This window comes from Mytilus galloprovincialis, chromosome 7 (assembly GCF_965363235.1).
Source record: "Mytilus galloprovincialis chromosome 7, xbMytGall1.hap1.1, whole genome shotgun sequence".
NCBI lineage: Eukaryota > Metazoa > Mollusca > Bivalvia > Mytilida > Mytilidae > Mytilus > Mytilus galloprovincialis.
The window spans coordinates 6,883,181-6,902,070 of NC_134844.1; the positions used below are offsets into that span (position 1 = coordinate 6,883,181).

The window sequence follows — 18,890 nt, forward strand, 5'->3', positions numbered from 1 at the left end:
GACTTGTTTGAATGCATCAATGAGGCGATTTTATAATGGAATTATATAGTTGACAGATGGGTCTTTCAGTTGTATATTTTTTTTATCAATTGCTTAGCAAGATATTAGGAAAAAAATGTTTGGCATAGAGCGTTTTTCTAATTGAAATTACTCGGGGAGTGAGGTAAGTTTTTTAATATTTGTTTTTGTCATTATAGCCACTATACTTGTGCTTAAATATGTAGATCTGCACATATGTGTTATAGTTTGTAAATTTGTAGATGTACCAATACGTGTTTAAATTTTATGAAGATGTATCCTTATGTGTTTTAATTCCATTTAGACGTATCCTTACGTGTTTGTATGTTATGTAAATGTACGTTCTAATTTTAAGTATATACATGTACACATACATGACTTTTTGTTTAAATTGTACCAATCAGTGCTCCTATTTAAGATACATATTCAAGTATATCTATTAAATAAACTAAATGTAATCATAATGGTATCAGTATTCTACGCCAAAGTTCCTGAAGTGATACAGTGACGTAGCCGTACCAACAAAATATTTACATGTCAGTTTTTTTCACTTGAAAATTAAAAATAAGATATCGTTCGTCAATATTAAGACAAGTACATAATTCTTCACTTTAATCCAGCGATTAATTACCCGATTCTATGTCTATCAGGAAAATCTTTATGAGGCGTTTCATTTCATATGTTTAAAAAAAAACACACCATATGCCGATCGCAAAATAACTTTATATTAGATATTTATTTATTTGTTGTTGTAATTGTGTGACAGCAGTCAACTAAACTAACTTATATACTAATGGTTTGATATTGTGCTAGAAGCAATAAGTGTAAACGTCGTTTTGATCTGCATAAAACAAGGTTTATATGGAAGACTATATATGCTATTAATATTTTTTTATCCTATAAAGTATCACTTTTTTCTGTACAATTATGGTCGTATAAACATTGATCTTGTTCATGCATTACTTATTTGATCTTTAATTCTATTTTTGATGAACTATGGATCTTGATTGCTCTTATACATGTACAAAAAATGTAGTTATGTGTAAACCACAGATTTACCTTTTAACATCTTCCCGAGGGTCATTTGTTTATATACCCTTTGTATAATTAACATTGAGTAAGATTTTCCCGTGATACCATCACTTACTTCATTACATTCATACAGTGATAAACAGATTTATTAGATGCGTCACGATGAATGTGATTTCCTTATAACATTTTTCAGTCAAGTCGCAGAAATGATAATTTTTATACTCCTCCTCCTCAGGAACAAATGAGTAGGCACCGACCATCACCTGTAAGTTTTTTTTAGGTAAGGAATCTTGGTCGGGGAGTGGTGATGGTAAGGGTGTGGAGTTGGGGGTCTGGATTGTAGTTGAATCAAACAATTTATTTTAAAAAGGAAAACATGTCTCAACAAAAGATTAATGGCCATTGCAAACTAGTTCGAACCCAACAAGGGATAGATTATAAGAGAACATTTTAATATACTTGAAAAATAAAAACACAAAGAATAGGGTCCAAATAAAACAATGGTGGTTCACGAGCGTAAAACGTCAACAGGCGATCAATTGTAATAACACAATTATCCTGTAATGATTCCGAATGAAATAAGCATTCGACATGTGACAACGAGGTCCCTTTTTGGTATAGATATCTATTAAAGTGGGGGGTAGGTAGGAGGGGTCCTGATCCCAAAATCCCGGGCTTAAAAACGTGAAATCCCGAAGTCCCAAATTTAAAGAAATTTAAATCCCGACATCACGAAATTCGAAAAAATGAATCCTGGTTCCCGGAAGGATCAATCACGAAATCCCGAGCTTAAAAAACACCCGATCAAGGAGTCCCGATAAAGCTCCTATCCCTATTAAAATATGCTCAGCTGATGTATGTATCATTGTCATTTTGTTTAGTCACGGGAATATCGCATCAATTGGGAGATATATACCCCGTATGCAGGTGCTGCTGGAATGTTGCTACTTAGAAATGGAAAGTTCACAATTGGAAAGCTGAAATCATCTCTTTTGTCGTAAACTTTTGTTTTCAACCGACCCTCATTGTTAATTTCTAGATGTAAGTAAAGATATGAGGCCGACTTGACTGTAGTATGCTTTATCACTAGTTCGATGGGATAGATGCGTTCCACATAGTCACCAAATTTTGAATTATTTAGTGAAAGAACATCATCTATATAGCGAAAAGTAGAGTTAAAGGATATCGCTAACTTCTTATCTTTCTTCCTAAAAAGTTTCTGTATGAGGTCAGCCTCATAAATTTCTTTTCCAAAATGGTGTATTTGGATAATTTGTTTGAAATATAATAAGTCTTAATATAGCAAGGTCAAACATAAAAGTCAAGGCATCGAAACTCTTCACGAAAGGTCATATGAATATCGCGGTTATCTTGTGATGACAAAAGCATCACTAGGCAATTATTGAATTGACCAACAATTAACAAAGTAAACAATTACAAAAATAAACAGTAAAAATATTCACATCTGTCGGGAAAAAATGCGTTCAAATAGTTTGCAGCCAATATAATACGGACATAATAATCAATTCTAAATTATGATGCAAAGCAATATATAATGACTGAGTGTTTGGTAGCTGAATTGAATGTTTGATAAAAAAAAAATATGATGCTGTTGTAATTATATAGATTATCAATAATTAAACATTTTTTAAAAGGTATTGATTCCATGCCAACATCTAATAGATCATGCAAGAACTCGATCTCTTTTTGTAGTTCGTTTTCATATTGTACCGTTGCAACAGTGTCCAAAAATTAGGCAAAGGGTGAACTCTCACAAAATTCATATCATTGTTGAGGGAATACAAGTGTTTACATCTAGTTCATATGGTGTCTTTAAAAAAAATAAATAGAATAAGGTCCAAACTGAACAGACAAACCCGTCTTCACATAGAAAGGTCCAATGTAAATAACCAGTGGTGAAGAGAAACGACCTTGTAACAATCTATGATTCTATGAAACCAGCAAGGTGTTGAGATACCACACGTCGAAATAGTAATTATGAATTAAGCATAGACCCAAGAAGAAACAGTCTTTTGGTAAAGCTGGTTATTATTGGAAAGGACATACTTATACCCTTGTTCATATCGTCACTGAGAGAAGTACGGAGATCGTGATTTCCTTTATGCCAAATACAATAACAACTTTAGCGTAGCATGGCATGATTTCATATGATCAAATTATTTAATTTTAGATTGCTTTCAGTATGAGCATTACGATAGGTTAGAAGTTATTTTTCATTCTATGGTCTGTACTTGTGGTTTTTTAAACCATTATTTTAGAGTACACTGCATATTAAATGACGAAGATAACAAAGTACTTTATTCACCTTCTATTAGTCTTTATGGATAATAAATGGCGGAAATTTTTTTATCAGATACAGTCAAGTTGAATATATGCCGGAACGCTTACCATTCCGAAACACCTGACGTCACTCCTATTACAAATGTATGTTGTTGGTTCGTTTTGTTCGATTTTAAGTTTTTTGTTGTTTTGTTCTTTTAAATGGTGTTTCCTTTTATTAATCTTTATTTTTATTGCTCCACCAATTCAAGTCCGATGTGTAAGGGACCAGTTTAATAATTCCAAATATGCTAAAAAAAAAAAACCCACAAATTAATCCTTTGCGAAATCTATTAATTCTGTTAAGCCAATAACAATTCCTAAAAGCAAATAAAGCCTGATTCCAGGACATCAAGAAATCTGCTAATTGAAAAGTCAGATTATTTTAGCTATAGATAAAAATCTATAGCGACAAATTTCTTTCCAAAATTGTATTATAATACTTCAATAAAATGGTTAATGGGTTATTTCTGTAAACAATACACGAGTAATTTGACTTTCTCGTCCTGCTTCTGTAATCCTGTAGCATATTTGTGATAGATTACATTATCATGAACAAACACTCTGTATGATAGCCTTTCTGTGTTAGATGATAATATAATTCCTAATAAACTTTTATCATTGTAACACATTAGAGATGAACATGATTCGGTTTAATAAAGTGCCGCATAGGCTCAGATACATAAAATGTCTACGATTCTGTTTAATAAAGCGACACATTAGGCTCGGATATATAAAATGTCTACAATTTTGTTTAATACAGCGACACATTTGGCTCAGATATATAAAATGTCTACGATTCTGTTTAATAAAGCGACCCATTAGGCTCGGATATATAAAATGTCTACAATTTTGTTTAATACAGCGACACATTTGGCTCAGATATATAAAATGTCTACGATTCTGTTTAATAAAGCGACCCATTAGGCTCGGATATATAAAATGTCTACTATTTTGTTTAATACAGCGACACATTAGGCTTGGATATTTAAAATGTCTACGATTCTGTTTAAAAAAGCGACACATTAGACTCGGATAAAATAAATGTCTACTATGTTGGTTAATTGAGTGGCTATCGAATTATGTCAAATGTGCATGAAGTTAAATTTTGAAAATAATTTAAGGCTACATATATATGTATATGTAATTGGATGCTTTGAAGTTGCAACTCACCTTCTTATATCCATATACATGTGCAGTAAACTTATTCGATTATGGAGCTTCGTTGTCCTGTATTTTTCATGTATAAAAAAGAAGATGTGGTATATATAGTTCAATCCTTAAAACGTTAGATAATCCTTATATCTTAATCTATCAATAATCAATACAAATTTCAGAACTCAATCTGTTTTATAACCATTATGCATTCGTTTTATCTACATGTTTTCATATCTTGTTTCCTGAATGGTTTTAATTATTCACAACGCGCACGGGGACCGTTTCAAAACACATACAGTTACGTTTTCCTCGTACTTTATATTGAAATAAACAAATAGTTATCAAAGGTACCAGTATTATAATTTAATACGTCAGAACATTCACATTAAAACGCATTATACATCTGTTTGTGTCATTACTTTGTCCCATCAAATATAATAATAAATATACAAAACAATGTTCGAATCATTGCTAAGGTCTGGGAAAGTGTTTGTGTGTGAAAATGTTTATGAATATCTGCATGTGGTCATGTACAAAAAAACATCTGATGAAAAATATGTGAAAGTAAACATTTTGTTGTCTGGTGTCTTGTTGGGGTATTTCAAAGAGTTTATGAAAAATAGCAAGCAATGGTATCATATGCAAATTCTGTCATGTTTTAAATTTGATTTGGTAAATTAAAAAATAAATTAAAAAAAAAGAGCAATAGTCAGAAATAAATCTATCCCAGAGATATAATTGTATTTATAATATACCGTATGTTTGTCTTATGACATTGGTTCTTGTTTTTACGGTCTGCTTTTACTTATAGTGTTAAGTTATACTCGTGAAATTATGGAAGGTGTGTTGGCGTCTCATAATGACATATTCTAAGTCTTAGTTTTTTATCACTGCCTTTATTTCAAGTGCTGTCGTGTCATGATGTCATATTCTAAGTCTTTAAGTTAGTTTTTTTATCACTGCCTTTATTTCAAGTGCTGTCGTGTCATGATGACATATTCTAAGTCTTTAAGTTAGTTTTTTTTATCACTGCCTTTATTTTAAGTGCTGTCGTGTCATGATGTCATATTCTAAGTCTTTAAGTTAGTTTTTTTATCACTGCCTTTATTTTAAGTGCTGTCGTATCATGATGTCATATTCTAAGTCTTTAAGTTAGTTTTTTTATCACTGCCTTTATTTTAAGTGCTGTCGTGTCATGATGTCATATTCTAAGTCTTTAAGTTAGTTTTTTTATCACTGCCTTTATTTTAAGTGCTGTCGTGTCATGATGTCATATTCTAAGTCTTAGTTTTTTTATCACTGCCTTTATTTTAAGTGCTGTCGTGTCATGATGTCATATTCTAAGTCTTTAAGTTAGTTTTTTCATCACTGCCTTTATTTTAAGTGCTGTCGTATCATGATGTCATATTCTAAGTCTTTAAGTTAGTTTTTTTATCACTGCCTTTATTTTAAGTGCTGTCGTGTCATGATGTCATATTCTAAGTCTTAGTTTTTTTATCACTGCCTTTATTTTAAGTGCTGTCGTGTCATGATGTCATATTCTAAGTCTTTAAGTTAGTTTTTTTATCACTGCCTTTATTTTAAGTGCTGTCGTGTCATGATGACATATTCTAAGTCTTAGTTTTTTATCACTGCCTTTATTTCAAGTGCTGTCGTATCATGATGTCATATTCTAAGTCTTTAAGTTAGTTTTTTTATCACTGCCTTTATTTTAAGTGCTGTCGTGTCATGATGTCATATTCTAAGTCTTAGTTTTTTTATCACTGCCTTTATTTTAAGTGCTGTCGTATCATGATGTCATATTCTAAGTCTTAGTTTTTTTATCACTGCCTTTATTTTAAGTGCTGTCGTGTCATGATGACATATTCTAAGTCTTAGTTTTTTTATCACTGCCTTTATTTGAAGTGCTGTCGTGTCATGAAGACATATTCTAAGTCTTAGTTTTTTTATCACTGCCTTTATTTTAAGTGCTGTCGTGTCATGATGTCATATTCTAAGTCTTTAAGTTAGTTTTTTTATCACTGCCTTTATTTTAAGTGCTGTCGTGTCATGATGTCATATTCTAAGTCTTTAAGTTAGTTTTTTTTATCACTGCCTTTATTTTAAGTGCTGTCGTATCATGATGTCATATTCTAAGTCTTAGTTTTTTTATCACTGCCTTTATTTTAAGTGCTGTCGTGTCATGATGACATATTCTAAGTCTTTAAGTTAGTTTTTTTTATCACTGCCTTTATTTTATGTGCTGTCGTGTCATGATGACATATTCTAAGTCTTAGTTTTTTTATCACTGCCTTTATTTTAAGTGCTGTCGTGTCATGATGACATATTCTAAGTCTTTAAGTTAGTTTTTTTATCACTGCCTTTATTTTAAGTGCTGTCGTGTCATGATGACATATTCTAAGACTTTAAGTTAGTTTTTTCATCACTGCCTTTATTTCAAGTGCTGTCGTGTCATGATGACATATTCTAAGTCTTTAAGTTAGTTTTTTTATCACTGCCTTTATTTTAAGTGCTGTCGTGTCATGATGACATATTCTAAGTCTTAGTTTTTTTATCACTGCCTTTATTTTAAGTGCTGTCGTATCATGATGTCATATTCTAAGTCTTAGTTTTTTTATCACTGCCTTTATTTTAAGTGCTGTCGTATCATGATGTCATATTCTATGCTTTTCATCACTATACAAGTACTAGTATCAATGTCGCATTACGGTGACATTGTTCCGGCCGATGTCTTGGGAAGATATTTTCATTTTGTATCACAACCATTATTTTAAGAGCAGTCGTTTCAAAATCACTTCTATTCTTAGAATTGTGAAAAATTGGAATTTCATTGTTAAAAAACATTTCAGGGAACTTGAATTAGTTGACTTTTGTAAAACAAACACTAATATTAATAAAAATATGTTTATTGATACAGTCATGTCAAGAATGTTTGATATTTATATTGAAGAATGGAACAGTATTGTTAGTTCATCCTCTTCCAGACGGGGAAATGGGCGTAATAAATTGAGAACCTATAATATTTTTAAGCAGGAGTATGTTGTAGAAAACTACTGCAAACTGTTAATGGCTTTTTGTGAAAGAAGCGCCTTTGCAAAATTTAGATGTGGGGTGGCTCCTATTAGACTGGAAACTGGGAGGTATGAAAATTTGCCGCTGGAAGAGAGATGTTGTTTTAATTGTTTTAATACTGTCGAAGATGAATATCATGTTATTTTACATTGTCATGTTTATAATGATCTTAGACAAGTTCTTTTTACTGAGTCTCTTAAAATTGATGATCATTTTAATAGTTTTACAGATTGTAAGAAAATGGTATTTTTATTTTCGAATCAAGATATTATAAGATTATGTGCCAAAACCTGTAATTTTATTCTTAAACGACGCCGAGAAGTTTTATATTGTAAATAATAATTAAATACTTTTGTTGTATAATTTTACCATTTAGGTTTAATATTTATTATGTACATATACATATCCTTTTAAGTGATTATCGTCTCTCATAAATCTGTACAGATTGGCTTATGTATACAAAATGTATCTTTTATAAATGTATTGTGTAATTTTATACATAAGGTGAGACATAAATAAAATATTGAATTGAATTGAATTGAATTGATTCTTTTGAATTCTGTTTGTAAATAATTGATAAGCCGTGTCTGTATGTCTGATTTTACAAAATAAAATGACCGAAAGTTCTTATCCGTTCGAAATCAATATGGCGACTCAAAATTAGTAAATTAGTAATAAATGATGTATGATATGTCATGGTAGTTACATTATATGAAATTAACAATTTATTATCTATATAAAACAACACATAATCAAATGAAATGTTTCCAGTTTCTATTAATGAGTTTATCAGATAATTCGATTGGAGATAAAATTCACAATTAAGTCCTTTGGGATAGTTCGGTAGATTTCGACCAACAATTCATGATAGGTCAATCTATCCCTTTTTTATTTGTCTCTGTTATCATTTCCCAGTTGTTAAATGAATGAAAGCACAAATTAACAAAGAGAAATATTGTTTACATTGATAAAAGAAGCAACGAGTCATTTTCAACATAGTTCAAAAGCTATCCAAATTACTTTTTTTAATTGATCATTCATTTACCAGATCCCTGAGGTTTTAGTTATCCTTTGATGGGTAAAAATGCGTATTACGATAAGAAATGTCCTTTCCCTACAATTTGATTAATATTCATTTTTTTTTCAAAATTCGTCAAATTTGTGGTTTCTTTTCTTTTAAGTGACCAGCTACATGTAAAGCCCGCCACCGAGTGTGGGATTTTCGCTGTGTTAAGACCAATTGATGGACTTCGGTGGTTTTCTGCTCTATGGTCGGGTTGTTGTCTCTTTTACACATTCCCCATTTCCATTCTCAATTGTATCAAGGATACATTAAAAAATAAGCCATTCCATTAAAAAAATCTCACATATATCTTTGACACTGTGGATTAAACTTCAGATTGCAGGACTTTTGAAAAAATCACAAGTGTAAAAACAACTCTGTGGTGGAAATAACAATGAACTCTTTCTTATTTAGTTAGAACGCTCAGACAGTAATCCAATATGATAAGCCGTTCTTGTCATTTATCTTTAATATAAAGTTTAGAATATTAGGTAGGATTGACTTAAGACAGCTCTTCACCAGTAAACAAAGGCGCACTTTAACAATGAGCAAACCACATACCATATAGTAAGCTAAAAAAGGGATGGGAATGAAGATTGGCTTGAAATTTTAATTATACTTAAGCTTGTTACAAAAAAATCACGTTGTGATAACTTATTTTTGCACCTTTCTGGTTAATTTATATCTCTCTCCCGCCCCCCGCCAAAAAAAAAAAACATGGATTAAGAAGTACACACGAAATTATTCGCTTGAGGAGAAATGCTTTAGAAATCGATAGAACGAAAAAAATGCTTATGGTAGACATTCTTTATCAGTATAAAACTTAAGTGGCAGTACACTGAGAACGTAAAAACACAAATGCGTAAAGGACATCGTTAACATGGTGTTAATTGTATAGGATCTGTAACATGAACATTCTCTACCTTTTATTCAATTATGTCTGTGCAATTGGCCCTAGACAACAAGTTTCCATAAACTGAGAATTGCAATAGGATTAGGACCCTGAATATCTAACACGAGGAAACATAATGTACTGTCTCAAGTCATAAGTAAATTAGTCAAGTCTTAGTCTGCACGGTTCTACTTGTTTTTGCAACTAAAATCCAACAGTGCTTTTAATTGACTTGTGCAAAAATAAAAAAAAAAAAACAAACAAAAAACAATAATATGTTTTCAATAATTGTATTTTAACATCATTATCATCTTTTCTATTCACATTGAATTAATCAAATCTGGCAAAAGCAAAAATATCCAGCAACAATGTATTTGATGACCAACAGTTTCGGGTTCCCTAATTGCTTTTTTTTTTTTAAAGAAAGCAACTTGTTTTATCATTTCAGACGTCATTTCACCAGTCACGTCCTATAACAAATTGTTTTGACAATGTTACTAGCAATTTTTCTAAACCGTCTAAGTATTGACACGAGACACATATTTTCTGTTTGTTCAGACCTTGGAAATGTCACCAGCTACAGTGAATTTGATACTGTATAAGTATTGACACAAGACACTGACATATGTTTTTTTTTCTGTTTGCTCAGAAATGATATTTAATAGACCTTGAAAAGGTTACCAGCTACAGTGCATTCTATACCGTAATAGTTTTGTTCTAATGACACCATACACATGTATCTTGTTCCCCTATTCCGAGAAGGGAAAAAAAACCTATGAAATGCGCTTTTGTTCATTGTTGAAGGCTGTACGGTGACCTAAAGTTGTTAATTTCTGTGTCAAATTGGTCTATTGTGGAGAGTTGTCTCATTGGCAATCATTTGGCAAGCCATTTACTATACATTATTGAGACAATATTATTTAGATGATGCCTTTTTTCAGAAATCATATTAATACTAACAGACTTTATCTATTTCACTAGACATGGTTTATACCCTATTACCATTGATTTGACATGAATGTTCATAACAAGGTTATCTTCATAGAGTTTTTTGTTTTCAGATATACTTTAATAGACCTATATGTTTTGGGGTTTAGTGTGACGTCTATTTTCATTGTACTTGTTAAGGGTTCAGCTGAAGCTTGTATCCGGGTGCGAGATTTTCTCGCTGTGTTGAAGATCCATTGGTGGCTTTCGGTTGTTTTCAGATCTTTCATCGAGTTCTAGTACATATTTCGAATTAAGTACATGTATATAAAAGTATTATTACTATAATTATTTTGTACATATGCTATTTTACCCTGATGCCTGATACATATAAGTGTTGGACTTATGGGTTGTCTAATTATTGAGCTGTCGGATTATCGGGTTGTCGAACTAATGGGTTGTCGGACTAATGGGTTGTCTGACCAATGGAACGTCGGACTAATGAGCTGTCAGACTAATGGACCGTCGGACTAATGGGTTGTCTGACCAATGGACCGTCGGATTATTGGGTTGTCGAACTTATGGGTCAATAAAATATATAAGTCGGACTAATGAGCCGGACTAATGAGCTGTCAGACTAACGGACCGTCGGACAAATGGGTTGTCTGACCAATGGACCGTCGGATTAATGAGCTGTCAGACTAATAGACCTTCGGACTAATGGGTTGTCTGACTAATAGACCTTTGGACTAATGGGTTGTCTGACTAATGGACCGTCGGATTAATGAGTGTCAGACTAATGGACCTTCGGACTAATGGGTTGTCTGACTAATGGATCGTCGGACTAATGAGCTGTCAGACTAATGGACCTTCGGACTAATGAGCTGTCAGACTAATGGATTGTCGGAATGATGGGTTGTCTGACTAATGGATCGTCGGACTAATGAGCTGTCAGATTAATGGATTGTCGGAATGATGGCGTGTAACCACTTAAGCTATGTCATAAACCGTACTAGTATTGATGGTACACGAATGTTCTGGACAAAGGTTTATATGTTGATGTGTTTTTTTTTCAGAAATTGTTTGATCGACAAAAGCAATGACACCAGTGACATTCTATATCGTATTTGTATTGATGGTACATGAATGTTTTGGAGTATGCTATTTTACCAATAACCAAACACCTGTCAAGTATAACTTTGTTGTAGGTAGGTAGACATCTATATAAACTCCATGGTAAAATGCTAGATTTTAATGGCTAATACGAGGGAGAAAATTTACTGTATCCCATGGCTGAGCGTGAGACAACTTTTTTTTAATGTCATTATCTGATAAAGACCAATCAAAAATCGATTATTTAAGTGATAATGATACATCAAGTAATTAAAGAAAATGCTTAAGTTCTACGTTTTGCAGAGAACTTTTTTTTTCACTGTTAAAATAAGAAAAAAATAAAACATCTTAGCGCTTTACTTCTGTTGATTTTTCCAATACACGCAACGTTGTTATGTACGGGACGTAATAGTAAATTCAACTGTAAAAGAAAGTAAAGAAACCTTTGCTTCGTCTCTGTTGACACTGTTTTCTCGGGGTAATAATCTGCTCTATCACCCTTTCAGCAATACATTATTTATATAATGTTTTGATAATTATATGCAAACTGCCTCCAAATTCAAGCCTTTTTTTTCTATTGTATACTCAATACTAAATGTGTGTCGTGTTGTAATAATTTAAAAAAAAAAAAAATTATTTCTCTATTATCCTGTTGATACGTAATTCATATCTAGACGAATTCGATAACTTTTTATCTTATATATTCTGTGAATGTTTTATAGACATAAGAGGCTGTGGTATTATTGCCAATGAGAAAACTCTCCATCCAAGTCACATCTTCAACACGAGCCTTGGCTCACACGGAATAGAAAGCTATAAAGCTGAAAATGACATATTCTAAACCCTTTTTTTACTATTCATTAACTAAACAAACGGCTGAGACACAAGTTTACTATTCATAAACTAAACAAACGGCCGAGACACAAGTTTTACAACTTGTTTGATACGTGAGTTACGTTAATGAAGTGTTGTGTCTTCTGTTAATGTTTCGGTTCCTTAGTTCTCAGAAATATTTTGAAATATATCAACGGAATACTCCAATGTCCATGAGTAAGCAGGAAAGCTCCTATTTTTTTGTGTTCTTTAGGTATTTTAAGTCCGTCGACTGGATTGAGCCCGTTACAAGAATTTGTTGAAAAGAATATTCAGAGTAACGATACAGATGTGATAGACTGTTACGGTTCAATCACTATAGTAAACGTTAACGTCCGAGATAATCTGACCATACAGGAGAATGGATGGACTAACATCAAAGATGGACTTAACACAAGTATGTATATATATATATATAGTAAACGTTAACGTCCGAGATAATCTGACCATACAGGAGAATGGATGGACTAACATCAAAGATGGACTTAACACAAGTATGTATATATATATATATAGTAAACGTTAACGTCCGAGATAATCTGACCGTACAGGAGAATGGATGGACTAACATCAAAGATGGACTTAACACAAGTATGTATATATATATATAGTAAACGTTAACGTCTGAGATAATCTGACCATACAGGAGAATGGATGGACTAACATCAAAGATGGACTTTAACACAAGTATGTATATATATATATATATATAGTAAACGTTAACGTCCGAGATAATCTGACCATACAGGAGAATGGATGGACTAACATCAAAGATGGACTTAACACAAGTATGTATATATATATATATATAGTAAACGTTAACGTCCGAGATAATCTGACCATACAGGAGAATGGATGGACTAACATCAAAGATGGACTTAACACAAGTATGTATATATATATTATAGTAAACGTTAACGTCCGAGATAATCTGACCATACAGGAGAATGGATGGACTAACATCAAAGATGGACTTAACACAAGTATGTATATATATATTATAGTAAACGTTAACGTCCGAGATAATCTGACCATACAGGAGAATGGATGGACTAACATCAAAGATGGACTTAACACAAGTATGTATATATTTATATATATATATATATTAACGTACGAGATAATCTGACCATACAGGAGAATGGATGGACTAACATCAAAGATGGACTTAACACAAGTATGTATATATATATATATAGTAAACGTTAACGTACGAGATAATCTGACCATACAGGAGAATGGATGGACTAACATCAAAGATGGACTTAACACAAGTATGTATATATATATATATATATATATATATATATAGTAAACGTTAACGTCCGAGATAATCCGACCATACAGGAGAATGGATGGACTAACATCAAAGATGGACTTAACACAAGTATGTATAGAAGATGTATTATTTCCATCACAAGAAAGACAACTTTCGTTCCTATAGGGCAAAAACTTACGGAAAAACTATAAACTATTCAAAGTGTATTATTATGTTGCTCGTGTGTTTTTCTCTAGTAAAACACAACAAACCATTGTGTCATTTTCCAACTATCTTATTAACTGACAGTGTAACCATTGATAACGTATAACTAGACAAAAAACAATGTAACACTTTATAAATTTTGTACGTTCTTGTTTATAAAAAAAACCCAATGATATAGAACGATACACAACTGGCTGTTTCTACATAGATTTGGTCACTTTATTACTCAGTATAGAAACACAACTGGCTGTTTCTACATAGATTTGGTCACTTTATTACTCAGTATAGAAACACAACTGGCTGTTTCTACATAGATTTGGTCACTTTATTACTCAGTATAGAAACACAACTGGCTGTTTCTACATAGATTTGGTCACTTTATTACTCAGTATAGAAACACAACTGGCTGTTTCTACATAGATTTGGTCACTTTATTACTCAGTATAGAAACACAACTGGCTGTTTCTACATAGATTTGGTCACTTTATTACTCAGTTTAGAAACACAACTGGCTGTTTCTACATAGATTTGGTCACTTTATTACTCAGTATAGAAACACAACTGGCTGTTTCTACATAGATTTGGTCACTTTATTACTCAGTATAGAAACACAACTGGCTGTTTCTACATAGATTTGGTCACTTTATTACTCAGTATAGAAACACAACTGACTGTTTCTACATAGATTTGGTCACTTTATTACTCAGTATAGAAACACAACTGACTGTTTCTACATAGATTTGGTCACTTTATTACTCAGTATAGAAACACAACTGGCTGTTTCTACATAGATTTGGTCACTTTATTACTCAGTATAGAAACACAACTGACTGTTTCTACATAGATTTGGTCACTTTATTACTCAGTTTAGAAACACAACTGGATGTTTCTACATAGATTTGGTCACTTTATTACTCAGTATAGAAACACAACTGACTGTTTCTACATAGATTTGGTCACTTTATTACTCAGTATAGAAACACAACTGACTGTTTCTACATAGATTTGATCACTTTATTACTCAGTATAGAAACACAACTGACTGTTTCTACATAGATTTGATCACTTTATTACTCAGTATAGAAACACAACTGACTGTTTCTACATAGATTTGATCACTTTATTACTCAGTATAGAAACACAACTGACTGTTTCTACATAGATTTGGTCACTTTATTACTCAGTATAGAAACACAACTGACTGTTTCTACATAGATTTGGTCACTTTATTACTCAGTATAGAAACACAACTGGCTGTTTCTACATAGATTTGGTCACTTTATTACTCAGTATAGAAACACAACTGGATGTTTCTACATAGATTTGGTCACTTTATTACTCAGTATAGAAACACAACTGGCTGTTTCTACATAGATTTGATCACTTTATTTCTCAGTATAGAAACACAACTGGCTGTTTCTACATAGATTTGATCACTTTATTACTCAGTATAGAAACACAACTGACTGTTTCTACATAGATTTGGTCACTTTATTACTCAGTATAGAAACACAACTGGCTGTTTCTACATAGATTTGATCACTTTATTACTCAGTATAGAAACACAACTGGCTGTTTCTACATAGATTTGGTCACTTTATTACTCAGTATAGAAACACAACTGACTGTTTCTACATAGATTTGGTCACTTTATTACTCAGTATAGAAACACAACTGACTGTTTCTACATAGATTTGGTCACTTTATTACTCAGTATAGAAACACAACTGGCTGTTTCTACATAGGTTTGGTCACTTTATTACTCAGTATAGAAACACAACTGACTGTTTCTACATAGATTTGATCACTTTATTACTCAGTATAGAAACACAACTGGCTGTTTCTACATAGATTTGGTCACTTTATTACTCAGTATAGAAACAGTATTTATAATTACCCTGTGTATGACCAAAGACCGTGTATCTGAAACAAACAAAAAACAAATGCTAATGTCATACAGTTGACAGATGAAACTTTGTCATTGGGCCGTGTTACTTTGTCATTGGGCCGTATGGTATAATACAAATCTAGACATGATCCAGTTAATATTTTTAACCCCGCCATATTCTGTTTGTGTGTTCCTGTCCCAAGCAAGGAGCCTATAAATCAGTGGTTGTCGTTTGTTTATGTGTTACATATTTGTTTTCGTTCATTTTTTTTAATATAAATTAGGCCGTTAGTATTCTCGTTTGAATTGTTTTACATTGTCAATTCGGAGCCTTTATATATGACTATGCTGTATTGCCTTGACTTATAGTTGTCAATTTCATTTTCATTTGGTTTCTTGTGGAGAGTTGTCTCATTAGCAATCATACCAAATCTTCTTTTTTTATATGATATATAATTATGATCAACTTTGGTATTTTTCAGCGTTAAAACTCCAAGCTAATGATAAAGTTGAGACTGGTGTCAGTGTGGTCATTGGACCGTATTATACAAATCTAGCCATGATGCTGGAACAAGAGAACATACCATACGTCATCACCCAAGACAAAGGATTTGATTACGTTGATGAGACCCGGATTGAAGATCATGTCGCGTGGTCCAACCTCGTGGAGGTATCACCTCCAGCCGAACAACTTAATGAAGCAATAGTGGATCTTTTCCTCGCTTGGAAAAATAAAACTGCAGTTGTAGTTTTACCAGATGATCCTAAAATAAATGACGGTATATTTACTCGCTCTAATATATTGAATACCAAGTAAGACGTGCATCAGATTTTGCAACTGGTTTTTACGGTTTTTTCTTATGTTGTGCTCTTACACCACTGTCCCAGGTTTGGAAAGGTTTTAGCACTCCAAAATATGTTTAACCGGTCGCATTATTTTTTATCCTGTAAGTTAGGATCCTATTATTCAGTGATTGTTGTTCGTTTATGTCTATCATATTTGATTTTCGTAAATTGAATTGCTATTAATTAGACCGTTAGTTTTTTCGTTTGAATTGTTGCACATTTTTCATGCCGGAACCTTTTATAGCTAACCTATATCATAAGGTATAGTTTTTTTTATTTTATTTTTGACGACCGCACAGTGAATTATATTTGTTTATTTACAATCTGGTGAATAGTCATCCCATTGGCAACAATGCCAAATCTTCTTTTTTGAATATCACAAACTATAACTAACACCATGATAAATACAGCAGAATATATCAAACGAATTGATTTATAATCAGAAAGAAAAAACATCAGAAAAATTCAAAATAAAAAAATATAAAAACAAACAAATTGACAGACTTCTTAAATCTTCAAGGATCCAATATGTATTTGTAGTTTGCCAGGATTTAATACGTCGAATGATAGCCAATCAGATTTCACCAATATCTTATGCTTTCCAAATGAATTCCGAGGAAGATATTCGGAACCAAACAGTAGAGGTGTTACGAAATGCCCAGTTACTACGACAAGAAATAATTCTTATCTGTAGTCCCAGGGATGACCAACATAAACTAATAGAGAGTGTTTTAATTGAGGTAATATAATGCTTTTAGATTAAAAACTAACAATGACAGTACTGAACACATTCATGCGTTATTTCATTCCATACACACACATACAGATTATATCTAGAATAAAAGGAACTGTAAGGTCATCGACATTCTGAGAAACCTAAAAGCACCAATTTGCCAACAATAGATTTTCTTCAAAGTTCTCCATACCATACTGCATACAACCGTAGGAAAACACTTTCAGCTTAATACGATCAACCGCTGGATCGCTTGGTTATCATATCCAATACAGGATTCTTAGTATCATATATTATAATATATATCTGCGGCCACTGTTCAAAAGTTTATCTTTTAAGAATTTTTTAGTTTTTTAAACTGACAGTGATGAAATGAAAAAAGAAATCACCATTTAGGTACCATTTAACTTGTTAATACTCCGAAAGTCCACCATCAGTGGGCTATACACAAGGTCAGTCCACCATCAGTTATGTTAGCAAATACAATATCAGAAAAACAGTGAACTGATCAATGTCTGTACGCAAATGTTACACAACAGCCAGTGTTTGTTTTACATTTTAAAGAATGAACTATACATTGTACGTACTAAGTATAGACCTGTTTTATATAAACCAATATCTGTCTCAGAATTCTTTGTCATTTACAGGCAAAGTCATTTGGAAACATTATGGAAAATGAAAAAAACATATTTATATTCCATGATTCGGTAAGAATTATTATTGTATGATAATTTAATATGGAAAATTGTTTTGCTATTGATGGTAAAAAGGTTTACGTACTTTTGTTGAGGTAGAATTTTCACTGTAGAACAACTGAAACGGATAACGTAAGTAACAATTATCTCCACACGAAAACCACGTGCATATTAAGGTATCCTTAAGTGGTCGGTTCAAGTAGTGTACAATGTATAAGCGTACATAGTTCCAGCGGAAGGAATATTTAATGAGTAAATCGGTATTATTGAGTAAATCGGTATGAATTATGATTAAATAGTTCATTAAAGTAGGACATGTTGGATGGTCTGTTATCCATACGTTTGATTTTGCCATTTAATCAGGGACTTTCCGTTTATTTTTGTGATTTTACTTTTTCTGTAACAATCAACTAATAAAAAAAAAGATGTGTTATGCTTGCCAATGAGACAACTCTCCACAAGAGACCAAATGACACAGAGATTAACAACTATAAGTCACCGTACGGCCTTCAACAATGAGCAAAGCCCATACCTTATAGTCAGCTATAGGCCCCGAAATGACAAATGTAAAACAATTCAAACGAGAAAACTAACGGCCTAATTTATGTGTAAAAAAAAAAAAATACAAGAAACAAATATTTAACACATCAACAAACGACAACCACTGAATTACAGGCTCCTGACTTTGGACAAGCACATACACACAGAATGTGGCGGGGTTAAACATGTTAGCAGGATCCCAACCTACCCCCTAACT

General features: G+C 32.3%; 1 protein-coding gene across 2 annotated transcripts in view; it reads left to right on the plus strand.

The window, feature by feature from the left end:
• Positions 1-27: 27 nt before the first annotated feature.
• Positions 28-18,890, plus strand: part of LOC143082220 (glutamate receptor 4-like) — a 39,361-nt gene continuing 20,498 nt past the window's right edge. The window contains exons 1-6 of one of the 2 annotated variants that reach the window (XM_076257804.1): positions 28-163; positions 11,579-11,710; positions 12,703-12,885; positions 16,342-16,638; positions 17,246-17,445; positions 18,086-18,145. In XM_076257804.1, coding sequence (XP_076113919.1) covers positions 11,602-11,710; positions 12,703-12,885; positions 16,342-16,638; positions 17,246-17,445; positions 18,086-18,145 — 849 coding nt within the window. In that variant the 5' untranslated portion in view covers positions 28-163; positions 11,579-11,601. Of the gene's footprint in view, positions 164-11,578; positions 11,711-12,702; positions 12,886-13,628; positions 13,763-16,341; positions 16,639-17,245; positions 17,446-18,085; positions 18,146-18,890 lie in introns of those variants that run through there. The other variant, XM_076257805.1, reaches the window with a different exon arrangement.